The following is a 24,763-nucleotide window of genomic DNA, read 5'->3' on the forward strand; positions in this document are numbered from 1 at the left end:
GGTAGCCGGCTCAAGGTCGACTCAGCCTTCCATCCTTCCGGTGAAATGAGTATCCAGCTTGCTGGGGGTAAAGGGAAGATGACTGGGGAAGGCACTGGCAAAACCACCCCATAAACAAAGTCTGCCTTGGAAACGTCGGGATGTGACGTCACCCCATGGGTCAGGAATGACCCGGTGCTTGCACAGAGGACCTTTACCTTTAATTAATAGGGTCACCCTAAATCGAGAGCGACGTGATTTCGGACTGGCGAATTCCAGCTTTGGAGCAGGTCAAGAGAGAGTGAGATCGCCAGCGTGCCCAGAGGAGGAGGGCCAGCTGTTCCTAGAGAAAGGGGAGTAATATCATCACAACCCCCCTGTGGCCAGCGTGCTCACAGCTTAGCCATCTTCCAGTACCTGTCTGAAAGTGGGAACCACTTGACAGCTACAGATGCTTCAGGGTAATGGCCTTGCTCACTTTCCTGAAACATGGGGCTGATGCCGCATTGGGGAATGCTGCTCAGAAGAGCTAGCCAAAGAGCCATATGAGGCTTCCGAACCACTGAGTATCACTGCTCTGGGGTTAACTTGTTTTTCAATAACACTTGCATTCATCCACCACTGTTGTTTTAATGCCCAATGACATCAAACCAATTTTCCTACACTAACACCACTATTATGTAAGTGAAACATAAAAAATCATGCCGACTGATCTTTGCATCTGTGTGTGTGTGTGAAGTGCTGTCAAGTTGCAACCGACTTATGGCGACCCCTTTTTGGGGTTTTTCAAGAGACTAACAGAAGTGGTTTGCCAGTGCCTTCCTCTGCATAGCAACCCTGGTATTCCTTGGTGGTCCCCCATCCAAATGCTAACCAGGGCTGACCCTGCTTAGCTTCTGAGATCTGAGGAGATCAGGCTAGCCTGGGCCATCCAGGTCAGGGTGATCTTTGCATCTACCACATTTTAATCTTAATATGTTGGATCTCACATGGGAGCCCCTCCCGCAAAGACTTCTATAGAATATATGTAGCACCCTCTAAACCAGGGGGGTTGAACTAATTTGTTGTGAATGTCACAACAAATGGCCTGGCCATACCTCACCGGCCCATATCGAGAGCTGGGTGGGTGCCTCGGCTGGTTCGTGGGCCGGATAAGAGCTCTCAAGGGGCTGGATCTGCCCCCCAGGCCACATGTTTGACATCCCTGCTCTAAATACTCGGGTGAACTGCAGTTGCAGCATTACTGTAGGGTTTGCCATTTTGCTGGCTAGTTGTTTGCCATTATAGTTGGTCATAAGCTAAGATCATTGCAGTATGAAGTTATCCCATTCATGTAGACATGCTGAAGCCTTCCAATTCATTAATTTCTACTGGCCTTAAGCTGCCTGTAGGGCTTTGTGAAATACTTGTCATGGATCACAAAGTGGCTGAATTTTCATAGAGAGAAAATTCATTCTGATTTGGAAATTCCTTTAGCATACATATATGATCTTAGTAACTAAACTTTTGTATCTTCAGGACTTTTTTTAGTAAGGCTTTGGGAGAGAGAGATCCATGCTCTATGGAGCTTCAGGGAATTGTCAAAGCTTTCCCTAAACGGAAGAAGATCAAAGATGATTCACAGAAGGTGGGCCCTGCAAAAGTCTTGAAAGGAGAAGAAACCAGCAATGTTCATCGTAAGTCCTCTGTTTCCTTCACCTGCTTTGTCCTGGGACTTAGGTTATATGATGGCCCACCCCTGCTTTGTCATAGTTTAATGTAGGCAAATAGCTTGCTTTGCAAGTAGCTAGTTAACCCCTGAAGAGTTCAATCTAATTGTTGTGCGGTAACATGTTGGCTATGTGCTGCAGAGCAGTTAGCCTCCTATATGTCAGTTATGGATTCAAACTGCCAGATTTGCACAAACATGAAAACAATCTCCGCTTCACCGAGTCTCTTTTCTCTGTGGCTTTCCTTAGCAGGGTGGTTGGAGCCCATCGTGGCATATGTACTGCAAGCAGGAATGGGCCAGGCCAGGGCTGAGATCTTCCGCAAGCAGATCATTCATAATGGGGGTAGTGTTTGCAGTCAGCTTTCGTCAGACGTAACACATATTATATTAGATGAAGGAATGGATTGCGACAGGGCTTTCCGGCTCCTCAAACTAGCCAAGTTGCCCCCAGGACTGCAACTGGTGAAGGCTTCCTGGCTGAGTTCATGTGTTGCAGAGCAGAAGATGTTGAGCACGAGTGGCTACAATCTCTTCATCCCAGACAGGTAGGAATCCTTCCTATATACTTCCTCCATTCTCAGTTAGAAACTGAATTCTTCTCATGGGAATGCACAAAGTTGCCTTGTGCCTCCCTGGCAGTAACCCCAAAGGGCCTTCTGCTATTTTGCTTTTGCATAGTTTGTGAAAAAGTCGGGTGCCTGCAAAACCCTGCAAAAAACACATGTGTGAAATACAATGCAATCACATGTGCTGAGACTTTTATCCACAATCTAATGGGTCAGTGAAATACAGTTGATTGTATTATTCAACCACATTACCAATTGAATAATCTATATAAGCTATGGTAGATTTGCAGTTCTGTTTCTCTGCTTGTGAAAATTTTTTTTGACTTGCAGTAAACCGTTCATCTGATTTATAAGCAGACACACTGTTTACTCCAAGCCCCCACCCCCCAAAAAATTGGGTGTTCTGCAAGGCAAAACCCACAAGTATGAAAAGTTCATAAGTGTCCAGGTAGCTGCATGTTACAGTTGAGAGGTATTGAATAAAGGAAGCCAGGGTGGGTTAACATTGCTAGTAGCGTGCAGGGGTGGATGGGCATGGACATCCAGCCACAGGGAGAGTGTACAACCTCCCTGTTTTTCTGCTTTCTTGGGCCTTTGAATGTCTTCAGCTCCAGTGACTGAGTTCTTCTGTATATTGATTCCTGGCAGGTACCTGGATGTGGCAGACCTTTCAAAGAGGCAACCACACTGCCTGGATGAGGAGAAGATCCAGCCCCAGATGGATAGTGCAATCCTGGAGCTGAAGGCTGAATCACAGACAGGGCTCAGCTCTCCTTGCAGTGCCGCAAATTCCACAGGACAGAAGGGAGCCAAAGGGGCAGGCCTTTGCACACTGGTTAGTGGCCACCCCACATCTGTGGCTGGAAGCATTTTTGTAGGTTAAGCCAGGGATTTCCTAATAAACCAATGCCAGGCTCCACCTAGAGTAAGAGGATAGTCTCCGAGTTTGGGGCTGATGATGACAGACTCAAGTGATTTATTGTATAGATGCTGCCACCTTTTTTCTTCTGAATGGGATGAATGAAATGAGTCCTGGGTGTCCTTGTAGAAGGTGGGCCTTAGTCCTGCTACCTCCTTCTGGGCCTTCTCCTGAAAGCTTATCATGTGTCTTTTCCTGAATTATTCCAGGTGTGGATCTGCATCTGGTTTGGTTTTATCTACCTAATAAACAAGGACTCTAGGATAATGTATAAGGAATATTTAGCAAGTTGTTTCTGTGTTTAAGATGCATGACCTGCTATCTGGGTTTGCAAACCTGTTGAGGCAGTCCTCTTAACCTAATATCAGTCTCTTTCCATTGTGGACTAAGAGACCTACATATTAATTTTGCGGTGAATATAATAGTAAACGTGCTATATAACTAACATATATACCATCTTGACTAGGCCTTAAGGGGTATGGCTGCTGCTTGGCTTCCTAACTACTATTGCATCCTTTATGTTCCGTTGCTAATGTAATGGCCTGTTTGTTTTTATGGAATATTGATGCCCTCTAGTGGCTGCAGGATGCAGAAGATGCAGACTTCCGCTGTAGTTGCTACTGCTAGCTGGGACAACATTCCTCACTACTTTTCACATGCACACTCAACTTCATTAGCTTACAATAGCCACAGCATTTTGTTCACCCAACAGCCAGTTGCGTTTCATGGCTTTACTTATTTGTTTATTTAGAAAATTTACATGCCGTCTCTCCAGAGACCTGCTTAAAGCAGTTTATGATTCTTGAAAATATTTGCTATAACCGAGGGAAGAAAATGGGAACGCACAAATGCTAGTTTGGCTGATGTTTATTGTCTTTCACTCTGGTCATACCTAAATATTGGTATGTATTTTTTGGGACTGAACACTTCCTAGCCTTTTAGTTTCTGCCTGCTTGGAGCGTTGTGAGCCTACTGCAATGGCTGTGTTTAATTGCTTTCTGTACTATGTTTCTGTAAAGAGGGTCTCCGATGATGAGGGAAGTGAGGGGGAAGACCCTGACATCACTCAAGGAGAGCTGGAGGCATTGAGGTCAGGCCGAGACCTGAACCTTTCTTCTGGAGACTCTTCAGTGGCATTTCCGACTGGCAAGTGGGTTTGTGCTCAGTCTTCTGAACGCAAGAAGATTAATCAGAATCAGAGTATTACGGAGAAGCTGGAGGTGCTGGCAAAGGCCTACTCCATCCAGGGGGACAAGTGGCGGGCTCTGGGTTACTCCAAAGCCATTAATGCACTCAAGAGCTACCCCAAGCCAATCACTTCCTACCAGGTAACTAGGACAGGAGCAGGGGCTTAATTTTTCCCCCCATGTAGAGTTCTGCTTTTCTTTCATTTGCTGTTGTGGTGAGTAAGTGCAAGGCAAAAGGAGTAGCTGCTGAGTATGTGGGGTCGCTGGCTTCTTTGTCTCCTTTGTCACATGAGTATCAAAGAATGGATGGGCTGCAGGGTATGGAGATCACACAGTGACAGAGGGACAGAGGCTGGGTTAAGTGGCCCAGGGCCGCACTGCAGAGGGACAGGTCAACTCTGAACTAGGCAACAGCAACCTCTGCCCCATTTGGTTATGCTAATGAAGGGACAGAGCAAGAGAAAGACATTGAGTTCAGGCTTTAGTAGGGGGCCATTTGCAAAAGGGATCAGTGCCATGGCCATTGTGCACATCAGGCGTCTGGCTGGCACCCTTGTCAAAAATGATGACCATAATGATAAATGTGTTTGCAGAGGGTGGTGCTGAGGGTGGTTCCAACCGCCTTTGGTTTATCCCGGAGCCCAGTGCCTTCAACGTTAGGAGCACATACACTATGTGAGGTGGGTGTCCGAGACTGCACCTTGGAGGGATCAGCCATCCATACAGATGTGCAGTTCCTTCCATGGCCCTCGGCTCCTTAATTAGAGTGGCTGGATGCTCAGGAAGGATTCCGTTCTTCAGGTGTCCTTTGCCAGCACAAATAAACCCACAAACGGTTGAAGTGGAATATTTGCTGTTCACAGAATTTGGGAATTCCTAGCTCTGAAGTCACTGTCACCGCATCCTCTTTTCAGGGGAACAAAACAAATGCAGGAGCACAGCCATAACTTTCCTTGTGGATCAGGGCTTCAGCCTTTCTTCTGAACAACTTTCCCCCCCCCCCAGGAAGCCTGTAAGATCCCTGGAATTGGGAAGCAGATGGCAGAGAAGATTGTGGAGATCCTGGAGAGTGGGCACCTACGCAAGCTGGACCACATAAATGAGAGTGTGTCAGTACTGGAAATATTTTCCAACATCTGGGGAGCTGGAGTCAAGACGGCTCAACTGTGGTACCAGCAGGTAATTCTCTCAACAATAACAGGCAGTATTTGTTGCAAGGTTAGGCCTCTTCCAGGAACTGTGTGGGAATTGGCATCTTACCTACAACAGTTTGCCTTGCCAGGAAGAGTGGAGATTTGCAGCTCAGTGGATTAAGCAGCAAATCTCTCTTGTGTCCATCCTTGCTATAATTGAGGCTGAAAGTGAGGAGGCTGGGAAGTTTTAAAGTGTGTGTGTTAAGTGCCGTCAAGTCGCTTCCGACTCATGGCGACCCTATGAATGAAAGTCCTCCAAAATGTCCTATCTTTGACAGCCTTGCTCAGATCTTGCAAATTGAAGGCTGTGGCTTCCTTTATTGAGTCAATCCATCTCTTGTTGGGTCTTCCTCTTTTCCTGCTGCCCTCAACTTTTCCTATCATGACGGTCTTTTCCAGTGACTCTTGTCGTCTCATGACGTGACCAAAATACGACAGCCTCAGTTTAGTCATTTTAGCTTCTAGGGTCAGTTCAGGCTTGATTTGATCTATAACCCACTGATTTGTTTTTTTGGCAGTCCACGGAATCCGCAACACTTTCCTCCAACACCACATTTCAAAGGAATCTATTTTCTTCCTATCAGCTTTCTTCATTGTCCAGCTTTCACACCCATACATAGTAATAGGGAATATGATGGCATGAATTAATCTAGTCTTGGTGGCCAGAGTCACATCCTTACACTTCAAAATCCTTTCTAGCTCCTTCATGGCTGCCCTTCCCAGTCTCAATCTCCTTCTAATTTCTTGGCTGCAGTCTCCCTTTTGGTTGATGGTGGAGCCAAGGAATAGAAAGTCTTGAACAATTTCAATTTCCTCATTGTCAACCTTAAAGTTGTGTAATTCTCCTGTAGTCATTACTTTTGTTTTCTTGATGTTCAGCTGCAGTCCTGCTTTGGCACTTTCTCTTTTAACTTGCAGCAGTAGTTGTTTCAAATCTTCACTATTTTCTGCCAATAATGTAGTGTCATCAGCATATCTCAAATTATTAATGTTCCTCCCTCCAATTTTCACTCCACCTTCATCTAAATCTAATCCTGCTTTCCTAATTATATGTTCTGCATATAGATTGAAGAGATAGGGAGATAAAATACATCCTTGTCTGACACCTTTGCCAATTGGAAACCATTCCGTTTCTCCATATTCTGTTCTAACTGTGGCCTCTTGTCCAGAGTACAGGTTGCGCATCAAAACAATCAGATGTAGTGGCACACCCATTTCCTTTAAAACCAGCCATAGCTTTTCATGATCCACATAGTCAAAAGCTTTGCTGTAATCTATGAAACACAAGCTGATTTTCTTCTGAAATTCTCTCGTATGCTGCAGTAACCAGCGTATATTTGCAATATGATCTCTAGTGCCTCTTCCTTTTCTGAAACCAGCTTGAACATCAGGCATTTCTCGTTCCATATATGGTAACAGTCTTTGCTGTAAGATTTTGAGCATCGCTTTACTTGCGTGAGAAATTAATGCAATGGTTGTTGCAATCTTTGATGTCTCCTTTCTTGGGAATTGGAATGTAAATGGATCGTTTCCAGTCTGTGGGCCATTGTTTTGTTTTTCATATCTGTTGGCATATTCTTGTCAAGATTTTGATGGACTCCGTTTCTGTGGCTTGAAATAGCTCTATTGATATCCCATCTGCTCCTGGTGATTTGTTTCTCCAGATTGCTCTCAATGCAGCTTTCACTTTACTTTCTAAAACTGTAGGTTCTTCTTCAAAAGATTCTTCTTGGAAAGAATCTTTTATCCTTTCATCTCTTCTGTATAGTTCTTCAGTGTATTGTTCCCACCTTTTCTTTATTTTGTCCTGTTCAGTTAATGTATTTCCATGCTGATCTTTCAGCATGCCTAACCGTGCTTTAAATTTCCCTTTGATTTCTTGGATCTTGTGGAACAGTTTTAAAGTACAAGAAGCAAATTCCATTTAAGAAGATACACCGCATGATTTAAAGTTGGGCTGGGATTTGTAGGGTTTGTGATCAGAAACAGTAACAATGAACTATGCATAATAATTTTACAACATCACTGTTTATTTATTAAAAACAGTTTCATGGTGCTTTTTCACCTAAATAGGGTCCCCAGGGCAACAAACATCACAATATTAAAACATCAACACATTGAACCAACATTTAAAATACAAGTGCATATAAAACGTTTAAACTACTCAATAGAATATAAACATGCATAACACCACAACCAGGGAGAGGGCCAATAACAGTTAGTGGGAGAATGCCAATCAAGACACCCGCTAGTGGAAGACGATGATAGAGATAGATGAATCTCCTTGGGGAGGGAGGTCAAAGTTTTGGTAACATGACCAGGAAGGCCCTTTCTCAGGTCACCACTTGTCTATCCTCATATGGCGAAGGCATACGAAGCAGGGCTTCCAAAGATGACCAGATTTGTCTGGTAGGTTCCTATGGAAATAGGCGGTCCTTCTTTGCCTTGATTTCTTTGTTATCAGTAGCAACATTGCGTCATTCTTGGGTCTCCTAAGTATTGCAGAAGAACTGTGTGGTGTCCCCATCTTGGTTAATCTTTTTTTGCCTTTCTTCCCTAGGAACTCTGTCGCCATCTTTTTGATAGCGTTTTGTTTTGGTGTGGACCTAGTTGGGCAAAGCAGTAACTCAAAGACGGGGAGGCACCCCTGTCACTGCTGTACGTAGCTTGTAAACACTAAGCTGAAGATAGGGTGATCCCATAAGGAAGTCTGTAATGATTCCTTACTCCTAATCTCACATTGTAGAGCTCAGGTCTATATAGGAGCAAACAGCGTCTTTTAGAGGAGGAATTATCAGAAGCATATTTCCTCAGTCTGAGTGTCCCATGTGCTCTGGGCAGGGTTTTCGCAGTCTGGATGACATCCGCACGAAGGCCTCTCTCACCAACCAGCAAGCCATTGGCTTGAAGCACTACAATGACTTCTTGGGGCGCATGCCACGGGAAGAAGCAGCAGAAATTGAGCAGACTGTGAGTACCTGTTTTGCATGTGGGGACTTAATTTCCTGCATTGGGCAGGGGGTTGGACTAGATGACCCTGGTGGTCCCTTCCAACTCTATGATTCTATGATTCTATGACTTGTGAACAGGGCCAGAAAAGGTCACATCATTTTGTCAAAGTTGAGTGGTGCTTGATTCACAAATATCTTTATGTTCATGTCTTGGAGACATTAATTTTACAAACGCCTTCTACTTTCCAGTTTGGTAAACCCCAAAGAGAACTTACTGTCTTCTGGATTTTTTAAATGGCCGTGATGGCTGGTGACTCAATTTTGCATGGAAATTGTTTGCCTGTTTGGGCTGCATTTCTGATCTCAAACAGCTTCGGGCGGTGCGTGCGTGCATGTGTAAATCTGGGGTCTGCTCTATACTCTTGGAGGCATAGATGTGACATCAAATGAAAAAGCTGTATCAGACCGGCTTCTTGAACTGGGAGCTTGACTATTAGGCACAGGGCGCAGACCAATTCTTGTCTTGCACCAACTACTCCATCCATCCTGGCTGTCAAGTGTTGCCCTCACTGATGCAGGATACCCCATCTCTAGGCCTGGAACCATTACTCTTTACCAAAGTTCTTACCAAAGGCAGGACAATTTCCTAATTTTCTGAGAGTGAAAGAGAGTGACTAAGATCTCCACGTGGACCCAATCCCATGGTCACTGCAAGAGATCATTTTCCTATGGGAGCCAGTATTGCAGCATACGTCAGGAACAATTGACTGTTGCAGCATGCTGGATCCTGCAGTTTAGTGTTCTTACATGAGCAGTAGTTAATGTGAAGTTCCATATGGCAAGATTTCCTGGTAGATGAAAGGAGAAGAGCTATGCCCTGTCTTCCTCTTCATTTCAGCTGTTGCACTGCAACATTCTGTGCTTTGCAGAACCTGTAATCTTTTTGTGAACTAACCTAAAACTTGCTTTACCCCAGCAACATTTCCCTTTCCTAAGCTTGCTGCGGCAAACTGGCAGCTTTCATCCTAGTCTTTGTAAGCCCTTGACTTGTTGCACCATATTTCTGCAAAGGGAATCTCGGATGTAGTCTAAACATGATGCTGGCAAGTAAAATCTTACCCGTGTGGTCTTTCACGTGTTCAGCATTTCATCACACTGGGCTCTGAGATGTTTTGCGTGCATCTTTAGCACAACAAAGATTCATAAACTGAGCAGGCATTGCACTGGTTTGCTAATGGCACACATACACCATAGAACAGTTTAAATGAGTTCTTGTCTGCCAGCATCATGTTTAAACTACATCTGAGAATCTCTGCAGAAATATGGCGTAACATGTCAAGGGCTTCTCCCTCTCCTGCAATAATAGAACTCAGGAACATTCAGTGAAGTTGTTGGGGAGGTAGGTTCAGGACAGACGAAAGCAAATACTTCTTTACTCATGGAGCAATTAAACTGGAATTCACCACCAGTGGAAGTAGTGGTGGCCACAAGCATAGATAGCTTTAAAGGGGGCAAGACAGATTTGTCAGGGAGACAGCCATCAATGGCTACTGATCATGGTGAGTCAGGAGAGCAAACCTCTGCATAGCGGAGGCAGCATCAGAGGCCGGCCTCTGCGTGGTGTACTGGTTAACAGCAGTGGTTTGGAGCGGTGGACTCTGATCTGGAGAACCGGGTTTGATTTCCCTCTCCTCCATATGAGCGGCAGAGGCTAATCTGGTGATCCAGGTTGATTTCCCCTCTCCTACACGTGAAGCCAGCTGGGTGATCTTGGGCTAGTCACAGGTCTCTCAGCCCCACCTACTTCACAGGGTGTCTGTTGTGGGGAGGGGAAGGGAAGGTGATTTGTAAGCCGGTTTGATTCTTCCTTAAGTGGTAGAGAAAGTCGGCATATAAAAACCAACTCTTCTTCCTCCTCTGTCTGTTGGCTGTCCAGGGCAAATGGTTGGCTACTGTGTGAAACAGGATGCTGGACTAGATAGACCACTGATCTGATCTAGCTGGCTCTACCTACATTCTTATGTTCAGGGTGAAGAGAATACGTTTTGCTAGCCTTGTCCCTTTTCCTTCTTTTTGAGGGTTCAGCTGAGATTTGGCCCTGGCCTCATAGAGGCTGTTCGGCAATTAATAGAAAAGGTTGCACCGTAAGGTGTGGGCTCTTGGACCGAAGCCACCAGGGCTCTCCCCATTGCTCCCCCTGTCTGCCAGAATTACCATGGAAGCACTGGGCAGCGTGATGCTGTCACTCAGTCACAGTGCTCGCTCCTGAAGAATACCCGGTTGCCAGGCTGGGCATCACCCCCTGTTCAGGATTAAATTCCTTTTGGGAGCTTCGGCCCTTGGGAGTTGGCCTATTGTGGGCCTGATGGGATTACCCATCTCTTTGCCCCCCTCAGAGAAGAGAGGAGAGAATGAGAGGATTAGCTGCTGTCCGTCGAGTTCCAAGGTGGCGGGATGCGCCAGGGTGATGCCGGCTCGCTTTCAAGAAAACCTCATTGATGATGTAAAGCAGGCTGAAGGAAGAGATCTGCATTAGAAAAGCCGGGAGGCTATTCCAAATGTTGCGGGGCAAAGGTTAATGGGTTTATCCCTCACTAATGAAGGATGATCCTGGACACTGACGAGGGGCACTCAGCATCCAGTGCCCCCCCTTCATCCGCTATGTTCTGAACTGGCAATCATGTCTCTGTTTAATAAGATGGATGATTGGCAGCTGCCGGTGTGACTGGCATCCTAATACCCATAATCCTGTGTACCGAAGTCACCTTCCAGTGCTTCTTTGATGGAGCCATCAGAGCCGTGTCAGTGAAGGGCAGCTGCTGGATGGGGGCGGTGGTGGCTCCTCTGCTTATGAGCACAAGGGCTGAGAGTACCAGCTCTTTGCCTGCTCTAGAGCGTCTCTGCTGCTCTGAGGCTCTAGGGCTTCCCCTTGGTGGGGTGTCAGAAAAGCCCTGCAGAAGGATAGTGCCTGAGGCAGCCAGGTTGTCATTTTGGCCCGTCTGGGTAGCCTTGGAGTGGAGGTGTGATTCCTGTACCACACGCACCTTGCTGCTGCTCTTCTCTTCCTGCGTAAGCAACAACAGCAAAGTTCTGCCTGTCCCCTTGTGCGCTCTTTCTTCTCTGACTGCCTGTTATAACTTTGGACAGAGCACTTTGTGTGGAATCTGCTTCTTCAGCTATACAGGCTGGATAACATCCCTTGTTTGGAAAGGGGTTTTTTTTTGCTATCAGGCCCCCAGACAGCAAAGGAACATCATTGAAGAGTTCTGTGATTCAAAGGTTTCAGCATACTGAATTGCTTTGTTTTGAAAGGAAAATCAGTTTTAAAGATAAGCTTGCAAGCTTTGGGGGAAATTGTGAATATCCTGAAACCAGAGTGGGGCGCAACAGAATTTTCTGTGGTCAAGGGGCAAAGCTCTGGGGCAGTGTCTTAGCCCTACCCCATGCCTTGCAAAAGTGAAATAAGAAATTAAGTATACTTTTGTTTTATTTGTAAACCCTCCAATCTCTCTTCTTTTCTTGGAGGTCAGAGAAGCTGCCCAGTCTATCAAACCTGGACTGGTGTGCATGGCCTGTGGCTCATTCCGACGGGGCAAGTCCACCTGCGGTGATGTGGATGTGCTGGTAACCCACCCGGACGGCCACTCTCACCAAGGAGTATTCAGCAAGCTGCTTGACAGCCTCCGTAGAACTGGTACGGGTGGGGGGAGTATCAGCTAGGACAGCAAAATGGCTCGGAGTACTGAGATGACTGCTTCATCCTTCCGTACCTGGGAAGCCCTTTGAAATAGCAAGAATAAGAATCCAGAGCTGCCACTGGTGCTGCTGTGTTGAGTTGTTCTAATAGCTAATTGTAGGGCTGAAAGCATCAATCTCTGTTGTTTTATTAGGTGGAGATTGTCAAAGGAAACAAGGCTGTCATATTAGTGGTTAGACAGCATCTAGATCTGAGGCATCTAGATGATGTAATGGCCTGGAAAGTCCCTAAGTAAACTACCCTAAACCAGATGAGGCCAGAAACTGATGCAATGCTTTGCAACAAGTGAATGACTCGGCAAGTGGTCTCATTGGTCCCTGGTGGTGACAATGTGTATAAATGTCCATAGTACTGTAACCCAGTGTGGGATGCTATAGTGGAGAGAGAGTGTGTGTTATAGATTGCTGTTATATCTGTGCACTGTAAATAAATCAATCACTGCTTTTCTTGTAGCAAGTATCTCTGGTGGTTTGTCCTGGATCGTCTGCGTAATCTGCTAGCTCCCGCGATAGAGATACCTTTTTCCCTTCTTGAAGGCAGGTGGGACAGAAAAGTAGCTGTTGATATGGCAGCTGGCCATGAAGTGCTGTAAGAGCATACACAGGATGGCTTCACATGGTTTGCCATAATTTTAACAGTATATATTACTCAAATTTTTGCAGTTTTTCTCTGTGGAGGTGTTAAAGCCCCCTGGAATCTCATCTTTTCTTAGCCTCTAACATTCTGCTAACGTGAGGCTCACCATGACGAGAACACGGCTTGATTAGCTACCCAGTTTCATTCTGGTCTCTCTGCGCTGGGACCACATGGGCAACTGAGCTGTCTCTCCATCTAGTCGTTGAAGTCTTGCCCATCTCCTAGGTAGGGGCCTAAAGGTGTTCCTCAAGGGACAGGAATGCTGGTAATTCTGACAGTGTAGTATAGGACATCATACAGGACACCATGAAGTGTTTCTGGTGACATTGTATCTCCCAGGATCATGTCAGAAACGGCATTGGTCAGGCAAAGCCCAGTACTAGTGCTAGCAAGTAAGGAACCCTAGCACAAGCTTACAGGTGGGGAAGGGTTGTAGCCCTTTGCAGTCATCCAGGTAACCTGTCATCTCCTCTGTGATTCATACCTTTCTTCTTAGGGTTTCTGACAGATGACCTAGTGAGTCAAGAGGACAACGGCAACCAGAAGAAGTACCTGGGGGTGTGCCGTCTGCCAGGACCCAACCGTCACCACCGGCGGCTCGACATCATCGTTGTGCCCTACAGTGAGTTTGCTTGTGCCCTGCTGTACTTCACCGGGTCAGCCCACTTCAACCGCTCTATGCGGGCCCTGGCCAAGACCAAGGGCATGAGTCTGTCTGAGCACGCCCTCAGCTGTGGTGTGGTGCGAGGACCCGGTGGCCTCAAGACAGTGCCTGGCGTTACTTTACCTGCTCTCACTGAGAAGGATGTCTTCGTGCATTTGGGGCTGCCCTACCGGGAACCACACGAGAGGGACTGGTGATGGAAGGAAGTGAAGTGCTTGCTCATGTGTTTCCCCTAATGAATTCTTGTATGTGCTCAAGCCAAACAGCGGACCCTTCTTTGGGCATTGAGTTTCTTTTCTGGGCAAAGCCCAGGGTTCTGAATGTATTTAACTGGCTTTGATAGATTGTACTGAGAGAGGTCACTAATCTCACTCTGGTATGAGAATGAATGAGACAAATGATTGTAAAGCACTTTACACACTGGAAATTCCATGTAAAGGGTCTGATAGAAAGTAGGGAGGAGCACATAGATTTTAAAGAATCTATTTAAAGGCACTGTGCAGAAATATCATTATTTTGAAGGCTGCTATTATCTCCTAGTGGGAGAGGCTGCTTTCCAATTGAAGGATGCACAGCTCAGGGTCTGTTGTCAACGTAATTTCCTCTTTTTAGCTGGAAACTATATCTGGCCACACTCAAACTGTGTTTTAAAGTATTCAGACAACTGAAGACTGGCCAGATGGTAATATTGTCCTACCACCGGCGTAGATATGTTTATTTGCATAATATAGGCTGACCATGGAAACTGATATCATTGCAGGATTAGGAACTGTTTTATTAATATATCCATGAGGAGGGTGAGGACAGATTGCTGTATGGAGTGAAGACCTGCAACTAGGCAGATTAGGACAGAGTAATTAGGAAGATGCTTTCTTAACACTAAGAAGAATTGGCAGTGGGAGATGTTGAGAGATTCTGCTTCTCTGGCTATTTAAAGGAGACCAGAGGAGCATCCTTCACGAATGCTTGAGGTATCGCTTGTGCTAAAAGTATTCTGTGCTAAGGTAAACCAAATTCTGCACAAATTAGTTAAAACTAATTAAATTAGCATGCTGATCTGGATGGCCCAGGCTAGCCCAGTCTCATCAGATCTTGGAAGCTGAGGCGGTTTGACCCTGGTTAGTATTTAGATAGGAAATCACCAAGGAAATCCGGGGTTACTATACAGAAGGCAATGGTAAACCACCTCTGAATGTCTCTTGCCTTGAAAACCCTACTAGGGTTGCCTTGAATCCGCTGTGACTTGATGGCACTTTCCACCACTGATTAAATTAGCAGGGCTCAGATTCCTACCCTGGCCTCCAGAAATGCTGCTCAGACATGTACTTGCACTACTGAGGCTTGTCCAGGTATTGCCCACACACGTCTATGCCTTGCTTTTTTATTTACCTCTCTAACAGCGCATTCCTGACTTCTAAGGATGAAAGTCCTCAGGAGGCCAGGAAGGGGCTGCGTCAGCATAGCCCCCACCCCCGGCATCTGGACTACTTACGCCTCCGTAAGTGGCCCCAACGCAAGTGGGGAGGCCCAGGTGCCAGTCTCCCAGCGCTGCTGTGCCAGTGCCACCCCGGGATGCTGGTGGGGCCTCCTGCTGGTGTCCCACCAGCGTAAAGGCCCATGCCGGTGTTCCAGGAGGCGTTCCAGTGTCTTGGGGGGGGGGGCGGCGCTGCCTGTAGGCAGCCTCCTGTCCCCTTTCGCCCCGGATACGCCGGTGGGGAGAAGAGCGAGGCTGCACCTGCTTTTTAGCAGGCACAGCCTTGCTATTCTCAATGTGGCAAAAAGTCCCATTTTAAAAGAAAAAAGCCACGAAAAGGTTTCAAGGTTTGGGCGGGTGGGGAACTGCTTAGGAGGCGCAATGGTGGCGCCTCTGCCGCACCGTCCCTGCACGCTGAAAGCTCAGGAATGCACTGTAAAAAGAGCTACAATTTTAGCCCAGCACCATATTCTGAACGTTTGTGATATAATCAGGATGCCAACTGCAAGACGCTTTGCCCTGGATCATATATAGAATTTCCTATGTTATGGACAAGGAGGGAAGGTAGTATTGTATAGCCTGATCTTGTCAGATCTCAGAAGCTAAGCAGGGTCAGCCCTGGTTAGTATTTGGCTGGGAAGCCACCAAGGAATACCAGGGCAGCAATGCAGAGGAAGGCACTGGCAAACCACCTCTGTTAGTCTCTTGCCTTGAAAACACCATAAGGGGTCGCCATAAGTCGGCTGCGGCTTGACGGCACTTCATACACATACGTTATGGACATTGGTTTGGATTCACTAGATAACCCTTATAGTATCTTCCAGTTCTGGTTTTCTGAAAAATACAGCTCTTTGATCCCTGAGAAAGCTAGACAGGATACTGCCAATGCCTTTCCCCCCCCCCCTTTTTTTTTTTGAAAAAGCAATGAGAACTGAAATTCTGAGCCAGGGGGGTGGGGGATACAACTGTGTTCCCTGCTCAAAAGCTGGAGAAAGTAGACAGTGAGCCTTTTCTTCTTCTCCCATAGCAAGCTCTTGGTGTCACCCATGGTTAGCAGCAGTTTCAGGGTAGGCAAAAGAAAGTATGTCTTCACTCAATATGTCATTAATGTATGTAATTTGCTGTAGTAAGATGAGCTGGTGGCCCCTGACTTAGGTGACTAAAAGAGGGGGGGTGGGGAAATTAGATTTGTGGAAGGTCAGTCCTGCAATGGCCATGAGCTCTGATGGCTAAATGGAGGACAGTTGCCTTCTGGCCCTGTGTGTGGGCTTCCCAGGGCAATCAGGTGGGCCGCTAGAAGGTAAGAGGGTACTGGCCCAGACAGAGCCTTGGTCTCATACAGCTGAGCTATTTCTGTATTCTTAAGTCTCTAGACTTTCCTGAATGTGCCCTAACTCTCCGATATATCACTAGTGGATGTACGTAACAGGGTCCTTTATACTAACTACTGTCGGAAACAAAAAATGCTGTGATCTCTGAAAAGCAATAAAAATCTTTTCCCAAGTTTTTACTTTCTTTAATGAATAACACTCTTTCTTGGGATAATGATGGAGTTGGGATGACGTTCGAAATCTGTATATGCGTTTAGTGTGAGTACTGGCTGGCTACTGGCTGCATATTCCCTTCCCTGCCCCCAGTCTTTTGGAAGGTATTGAATGAAAGAATTAAAGGCCAAACTTCAGGAGGAAAACTTGACAAAAGAAATACAACCCATTTAATGTAACAAACAGACTGAAAGGTTGGCTTGATCTGGTTGTAAAAGAAGAAATCTTTTTCCCAGGGAGGAGAATATTGAAAAATCAAGGGACTCTTTGATCTATCAGGGAAATGCAGAACAAGAGTCTATATAGTCAAGATAGTCTAACGAAGACTAGTCCTTGTTTGCAACTGGATTCTGTGGGCTGGCTTGCTTGGGGCTGATGGTACCATATTGTCTCTTCCGCAGCCCCTACCATCATTTTACACTGGGAAAGTTTGCTTAAACTGCTTGCTATCTGAACGGTTCATTTTTATTTTTGTAAGAAAATTAGCTCAGTTGAATACATGGGAACTGTGGGAACTGGAAAGTAATTCCTGGCCTCCCCAAAGGTGTAAGGCTAGATAGTTTCATTGATTATATTCCTACTAGCCCCCCCCATCCCCTTGATCAGAGTTCAGAAGGGATAGCTCTTTTGCCTGTCCTTTGTCAGTCACTCTGTGCTGGTGGCAGGGAGCCACAATTCACACCCAGGCACCAACCCTGGCCCTCGCTCATCAAAGCCTCCAGCTCCTTGCAATGAAAGGGTTTTTTACAAGTGACTGGGATGGGCAGTTGGGCAACCAAGTGGCAAGTCAAGCGAAGGGAATTGGGGGGGGGGCAGGTGGCGTGCTCACAGCTTTCCCAAACCTCAATGGAGCCTCTGCCCTGTATTTTATGAGGGGGCTCAGTTCATTCCTGATGGGTGTAATCTTCTTTTATAATGGATTTTTGCTTCCAAGAGATTCGGCCTAGGGCGAGGGGTGGTGGTGGTGGTGGAGATCTTGTCTCTGTGAGAAAATTCACACTGCTAGATCACACATAGTTGTGAAAGCCATTAGCCACTAGTTGTATTTTTTCTGTATCATAGGCCTCTCCTCCCCATCTCTTCAAGGAGCAGCTCCTCACACATTAGAGTAGCGAAGCCCAAGGATGTTTTAGTGGCTGCACAGGTTACATGAGTATTGCTGAAGCTCAGAAGGATGTGGACCCCAAAGGATGCACCCCAAAACCACAGGGCAGACCCCACATTTGCACTTCCTTTCATTCACTGTCAGCCTTTCTTACTGAATGTTTGTCTGTGCAGAGTGCGGTGCTTCCCGATGTGTTAAGTCATGTTTTATTGTCATTTCTCCTTAAAGAGCCCCAAGTATTCTAGAACTGTATGGTTTGGAAAAGCATGAAACCAAAGCCTCCAACAAAGAGTTTTCAGCCATTAAGCACCAATTTTCCTTTTAACATTTGCCACCTTGGGGACCATAATTGTGTGGAAAGGTGGCATATAAATGTTTTAAATAACTAGATAAAGGTTCCTGGGACTAACAGACCTCTTCTGAAATGCTCTATTAAAAGGAATCCTGCAGTACCCTTCACATATTCAAAGCCTCCGAGCAGCTGCGTGTGGCTTAGCTAGGCAGGTCCAGAATCCTCATGAAGCAGAAGGAGAAGAAGAAGTTGGTTTTTATATGCCGACTTTCTCTACGACTTAAGGGAGACTCAAACCGGCTTACAATCACTTTCCATTCCCCTCCCTACAACAGACATCCTGTGAGGTAGGTGGGGCTGAGAGAGCTTTCCCTCCCCTCCTCCCTTTCCAACCCTCCCTTCCTGTTTTCCCTCCTTGAGAGCCAGACAGCATGGTGTTGTGGTTAAGAGCGGTGGTTTGGAGTGGTGGACTCTGATCTGGAGAACCGGGTTTGATTCCCCACTCCTCCACATCGGAGGCTAATCTGATGAACTGGATTCCCCCCCACTCCTATACACAAAACCAGCTGGGTGACCTTGGGCCAGACACAGTTCTCTTAGAACTCTCTCAGTCCCACCTACCTCACAGGGTGACTATTGTGGGGAGGGGAAGGGAAGGTGATTATAAGCCAGTTTGAGTCACCCTTAAGTGGTAGAGAAAGCCAGCATATAAAAACCAACTCTTCTTCTTCCTCTTTCCTTCCTCTCCACCCTCGGATTTCTTGTCTCCACCCCCTGAGGATTGTTATCCAGACACTTGTTGGTCCTCTGCTTACAACTGTCCATTATGGATCACCTCACCGTCAGGAAAACATTAGTATCAGCAGTAGGTTGGAATTAGGTTGCCATCTTTTAATTGACTTGTGAAATGGCTTTAATTCCATGTTTTAATCCTGTGTTTTAATTTATTCTATATTGTATTTATGTATTGACTGTTGGAAGCCGCCCTGAGCCCGACTAGAAAATAAAATCATCATAATAACTGCTGTAATCCCCTGGCCCCCTACTTTTGCCAGGTGACACTAGCTGGCGCTAACCCCATTTGCTACCACACCAAGTGTAATGTGCAATGAAAGGGGGACCTCTTGTGGCCAATACCTGTAATGACATGACAAAATATGCACCCTCTCTATCTCAGAGGGATCCATTGGATCTTCCTACAAGCCTCTCTGGAGCTTCCAGACATTCATTGCTTGTAAGTCCTAGAAGATAGTGTTTACTAATCGCTCATTATTTTACTGGTCCCACATCCTCCCATTTAACGTGTGTGTGAAGCCGCCTTTGAATAAGAATGTGCAGAGCTCAGCAAAGGGACCTTAAGCGTGCTGATGTCACCAGTTCTGGTTCTTGTTTTTAATCTGCTGCTCCTCTTGCAGTTCTGATGCTTTTACTAGGTAAGTGAGATGGAAAGACTATAGGGGGTGAACTGATCAAACCTGAATGGGCAAACTTGAAATAATGGTCTTGGTGACCTGGTGAGGAGAGGGAATGATAAGAGACCTCCAGTGCTGATAGGATTCAGCTTTCCTGGTTTCTCAGACTTGGAATCTAAACATAGTGTTCCTCTCCAAATGTTTCATGCATATCTTACTACTTTGGTCCTTTACAATCCAAATTCTATGCAAAGTCACTCCAGCCTAAACCTATTCATTTATTTAGTTGACAAAATCTGTACCCCTCCTTTCTGCCCTCACAAGGGCCACCAAGGTAACTTGGCTTTAGTAAACCTAGACTGGAGGAACTCCATAGGATTGCTCTGTCAAAATAGCTGTACTTTCTTTCTGTAAACTATTGCCAGGCTTTGCCTCATCCCTACTTTGATGACCTGAAATATTTACATGTATCCCTTAGGGAATCAGTTGCCCCAAACTGGATGATATTGAGGTCCTGTTGACTTTCCACCAAGAATCGTTCTGTGACCTTTTGGATAGTCAGCACTGGCAGCCTGGTACTTATGCAGTTCAAATGGGGCACATATCTATTGCACAGGCTCAGAGTGTCCTACAATGTTTCCTGATGCATAAACTCTCCTGACGCCACTTTCTCTCCCAAGCTTTGAAATCTTGCAGCTCAGCCTGTCTAACTGGGTCTGCAGGTGAGGCAGGTAGAATTACTTCCAGCACTACACAACTACATTTCCCAGTGTTGTTGGACCCAAGGTGTACCATGACTGCTTACTTGCACTGTCTGCTGGCCCATCAATACCGTGCATGACAAAATTAACGTGCAGTAGATTCAGAACAGCATAATTAATTTTGCATAACATTCAACAGTTTTTATTGTTTTGTATAATTTATTCTGGTTGTGCAATTAAATCATACTTTTGCAGTTCTTATCCAGACACTTCACCTGCTTTTTAGATGATACCACACATTACTCATAAACATCCGAGTATATCCTCCTAGCTCTAAAGGCAAGAATCCTTTTAAATAATGAAACTGGACATTCTTAGGAAACTGAATCCTGTGCTCAATACTGTATCTCCCTGTGCTTCTGGAATCCCAGCACACACTCAGCCTTGGCTGCTTTACTCTGCTGATCTAAAGCAGACGTTCCTAGAACTATGTTAATGGCTGCTTTTTACATACCCCTCACTAGAGACTGCCTCTCTGGCAAATGCTGACCATAAACCACCCCCACTGTATTTTGGCCTGTCTTCCATTGTATTGGAGATGTGTTATACTATCTCTGCTTGAGGGAGTATTGAAAGAGCAATTCTTTTCCAACTTAATTTGCTTTGGCCTTTAATAAATATATACTCTCTTCACACATAACTTGTAGCGTCTTACTTCTGAATTCATTCCTCTGCGTCAATATCTATTCCTAATACAACAATCAAAATTGGATGCCTTTTTTATGTGAGAGAACCAGAGTTCTGTAAAAGCAGCAGTATTATTTCATGTGTCTTCAGTCCCATATTGCTTCTTGTTTATCTTCCAAAACAGTATTTGAGTCAGCAAGCCAAAGCTGTTATCAGAATGGCACTTTCCAGCTTTCAATAGCCCCTAGATTGCCTGCCCCGTGCAGTAATCAATTCATTATGTATAATCCCCTTTGGCTTAGATAAGATTAGGTAAAGGTAAAGGTCCCCTGTGCAAGCACCGGGTCATTCCTGACCCATGGGGTGATGTCACATCCTGACGTTGACTAGGCAGACTATGTTTATGGGGTGGTTTGCCATTGCCTTCCCCAGTCGTCTACTCTTTACCCCCAGCAAGCTGGGTACTCATTTTACCGGCCTCAGAAGGATGGAAGGCTGAGTCAACCTTGAGCAGGCTACCTGAAAGCGACTTCTGTCGGGATCGAACTCAGGTCATGAGCAGAGCTTTTGACTGCAGTACTGCAGCTTACCACTCTGCGCTACGGGGCTCCTGAGATAAGATTACATGCACAAAATACGAGAAGCATCTGAACAATTGAGAGGATTTGGCTGGAATGGGACACTGTTTACCACGTAACCCGGGATGGAAGACATCCAATACTGCAATTATTGGATTGGGTCTTGTGACTATTCCATGAATGGGGGAGCTCTCCTCCCACAAAAGAGACCATCCACTAGTGGAAAACCCTCTTGTGATAGCAGAAGGTTCCTTCCACTGTAAGGAAGCTCCACCATTAGCAGGATAGAGTTGTAGGATCTACATACATTTTCATACATTTGTTTCATTCATTTCCATGGCGCTTTATGAAAACTGGAACGATTCCTACCAAATGGAATGAAAAGAAAATTTGGCAAATAGTATAGTGCTGTATTAAAGGTAATTTAATAATCATGAATAGCATTTTGAAGTTAAAATATTTTTAAAAGCACATCATTCATTTGGAAAGGACCAAGGAAGCACATTCATCTCCATTGTATGATGTGTTCTTAGGAATCACAGCAAAAATCTGAGTCAATGGGGTTGCCCTTGTACATGAGAGTTTGGTGTATAAATTAGTGCTCCAGTTCACGAAAGAAATTGCTGGATTGAAGTTTGGATGTCCTTGTGGCCCGCATGTACATGCCTCTTCATTTTGGGAAAATATGGCATATTTCTGGCAGCGACTCCTGAGTTTTCCATGTTCTCTCCAAGATAGATTCTCCCAGTTCAAGGCTATACTGGGAAGAAAGCACAAGAGTGTATCTTTCAGGGACAGCCAAAGAGCTATAAATTCATGTTGTCCCTGTCAGAGAGTGTCTTTTCTTCTTGGGAGAACATGGAACCATCACTATAAGTGCAACGGAGCTAGCAACCTGAACATCTGTCAGGTACATTTTTATCCCACATCTTCCAAGGAGTTCAGGGCAGAGAACATGGTTGCCTCCGTTTTATTCCCCCCAGCAACCCTGTGAGGTAGGTTCCAATCAGCAAGGATGATGGGCCCAAAGTCACCCAGCAAGTTTCATGGGGGAGTGGAGATTTGAACTTGGGTCTCTCAGATCCCTAGTTCAGCACTCTAACCACTACACTGCACTGGCTACACACACTCCTTACAATGGCTGCCTCTTCCTACCGTGGGATATCTCTGAGGCAAACTGTCTTGATTACCCATCCCGAAGTATTTCCTATTGTCCACTTTGGCTTTCAGTTTTGGAAGGAATATTGCTTTTTCTCCAAGGAGGCACCTGACTGAAACTGCCTGCTGCAAGAGGATGCAAGATGTTCACCAGCATGGATCCATCCATTCATTCTGAAGTGTCCAGGAATTAAAACCAGCAACAAAACATGACTGTTCCTGAAATTTCAATTTTGAAGGGGTTTCCTACATTGAGGAATGAGAAACTGTGCTGGGCCTTATTGCCTGATTATACTTTTCTCAGGGGAAGGGTAAAAGGATCTGAGAGGAGGGGGAGGAGGAGGAGGAGGAAGGAATGCACCTCAGTTGGAAGGCCCTAGTCATCAATAGGATAAATAACACGAAGTTGAAGGTAGATAGACTGGCAGTGCTTTCCTGCAAAGTTCAAGAAATCAGGTGTGTCATGTTGCCATAGAACCCTTGCTAGGGAGGATGTGAAGCGCCGTCACTGGAGTACCTACTGGGGCCAAAGCAGATCAAATGGAACACAACTAAGGAAGGGGTCGGAACAACTGGTGTCTGAGGCAGAGAGCAATGCTGACTCGTGGGAGAGAAGATGTTGCATTGAAAAGTCTTAAGGTAGAAATGATAGTTCTTAAAGATGGATGACCGTGTGAGCTCTGTGCTGCTTTGTGGAATACTCCATAAGGACCGTGGGCCTTGCTGTGAAATTGACACCAACGAGGAGTGAGATAGCAGAGGAAGGACCCCATTCAAGTCAACTGAGAGAGTGGTAAGGACAGATGACCAGATCCTGCTGAAGGAACTGAGAAGGCCATTTGTAAATGTATGTGGCCAGTGCTTCTCCCTGATTATTTTGGACCTCCCAAGTAAAGAAGCATAAAACTGGAGAGTCATTGATCCTTGGAATTAGGTGCAAGTTTGAGCCATGCTGTGTGTTTGTGTGTGTGTGTTCAGAAATTAAGATGGGTTTAAGGAGCTCATTAGGTGGCCTTCGATGATGGGCTGCTGTTCTTTGTCTAGGAAGCTTTTACTTCTGCTTATAGACTGTGAGTCTGATGATCCTGAAAATTAAAATTCAGCTAGATTAATGGGAGAAGGATTCCATTGCAAATGTAGACCAGAGCTTCCTGGGGTGGATTAACAATTCTTAAGATTCTGCTCCTACATAAAACAGCACCCTCCCCTCTAGGTCCATCCAATAGATATTGCTTTTTTCTTTTAAGCGCCCAGCTCTGCAACTATTGACAAAACAAGCCCCACACCAAATAAAATTACATTTACTACATCACAAAGACCATTTGCTAGCCCGCTTGTTTAAAAGAAGGAATGAGCGAGCACAAGCTTACTGCACAGGGTGAGGAGGGGCCTGAGGCCTCTGCTGAGCGGCACCTTCAGGCCTGGCTGCTAATTCTCCTCGTAGGCCGCCTAATACTGCACAACAGACTCTTCCAGCACATGTTGCTACACAAACTATAACGATATTCAATTGCTGATTTAAAAAGAAAAAGCCCCCGAAAAAGCCCTGGGCATTGGGGAGGGGGTGCCCACTGCCAGAGATAGGGTTGCCAGCTTTGGACTGGGAAATACCTGGAGATTTTTGGGGCAGAGCCTGAGGAGGACAGAGTTTGAGAGGGGAGGGACTTAAATGCCATAGAGACCAATTGCCAAAGCAGCCATTTTCTCCAGGTGAACTGATCTCTATTGGCTGGAGGTCAGTTGTAATAGTGGGAGATCTCCAGATACTACCTGGAGGTTGGCAACCCCAGCCAGAGATGGGGCAGGGAAACTTGAAACGCCTAGGCCCAGGCCCTCGCGGCTGCTCTGTGTTCGGGCAGCGACAGCAGCGACGGGGATTGGGAAACTACACGTGGAGAACATGGCAGGCAACCATTTCTACTGCTGTCCCTCCACTCTGGCTCGCAGCCCCTTGGCTACTCCACCATAGTGCTGACAAACGGTCCTTTCCCTCATGGAGTAGTCTGAGCGGGTGCAACAAACCATCCCTGGGCCTGTGGAGGATGAGACAGCAATGCCTGTAGTTGTTAGGGTTGCCAACCTCCTCCAGGTAGTAGCTGGAGATCTCCTGCTATTACAACTGATCTCCAGCCAATGGAGATCAGTTCACCTGGAGAAAATGGCCGCATTGGCGATTGGACTCTATGGCATTGAAGTCCCTCCCTAAGCCCCGCTCTCCTCAAGCTCTGGTGGCGAAGAGGGACCTGGTA

At 45.9% G+C, this 24,763-nt stretch overlaps 1 protein-coding gene across 2 annotated transcripts; it reads left to right on the top strand.

Moving 5' to 3' along the window:
* The first annotated feature begins 1,526 nt into the window (after positions 1-1,526).
* Positions 1,527-13,760, top strand: POLL (DNA polymerase lambda). Of its 2 annotated transcripts, none has more exons than XM_056849514.1 (8): positions 1,527-1,655; positions 1,938-2,235; positions 2,905-3,091; positions 4,195-4,503; positions 5,368-5,541; positions 8,397-8,525; positions 12,032-12,200; positions 13,396-13,760. In XM_056849514.1, exons 1-8 carry the CDS (start codon positions 1,541-1,543, stop codon positions 13,758-13,760), a joined length of 1,746 nt encoding a protein of 581 aa, XP_056705492.1. In that variant the 5' UTR covers positions 1,527-1,540. The 2 variants fall into 2 exon arrangements, with proteins under 2 accessions (XP_056705492.1, XP_056705494.1); XM_056849516.1 differs by having other exon boundaries at positions 1,941-2,235; positions 2,905-3,073.
* Positions 13,761-24,763: the final 11,003 nt, after the last annotated feature.

Source organism: Euleptes europaea, chromosome 5 (genome assembly GCF_029931775.1).
Source record: "Euleptes europaea isolate rEulEur1 chromosome 5, rEulEur1.hap1, whole genome shotgun sequence".
Taxonomy (NCBI): domain Eukaryota; kingdom Metazoa; phylum Chordata; class Lepidosauria; order Squamata; family Sphaerodactylidae; genus Euleptes; species Euleptes europaea.

Coding starts and splice junctions, on each gene's coding strand:
- POLL (XM_056849514.1), top strand. CDS start 1,541: ATGGAGCTTCAGGGAATTGTCAAAGCTTTCCCTAAACGGAAGAAGATC. Junction 3,092..4,194: donor GGGCAGGCCTTTGCACACTG/GTTAGTGGCCAC, acceptor GTTTCTGTAAAG/AGGGTCTCCGATGATGAGGG. Junction 4,504..5,367: donor AGCCAATCACTTCCTACCAG/GTAACTAGGACA, acceptor CCCCCCCCCCAG/GAAGCCTGTAAGATCCCTGG.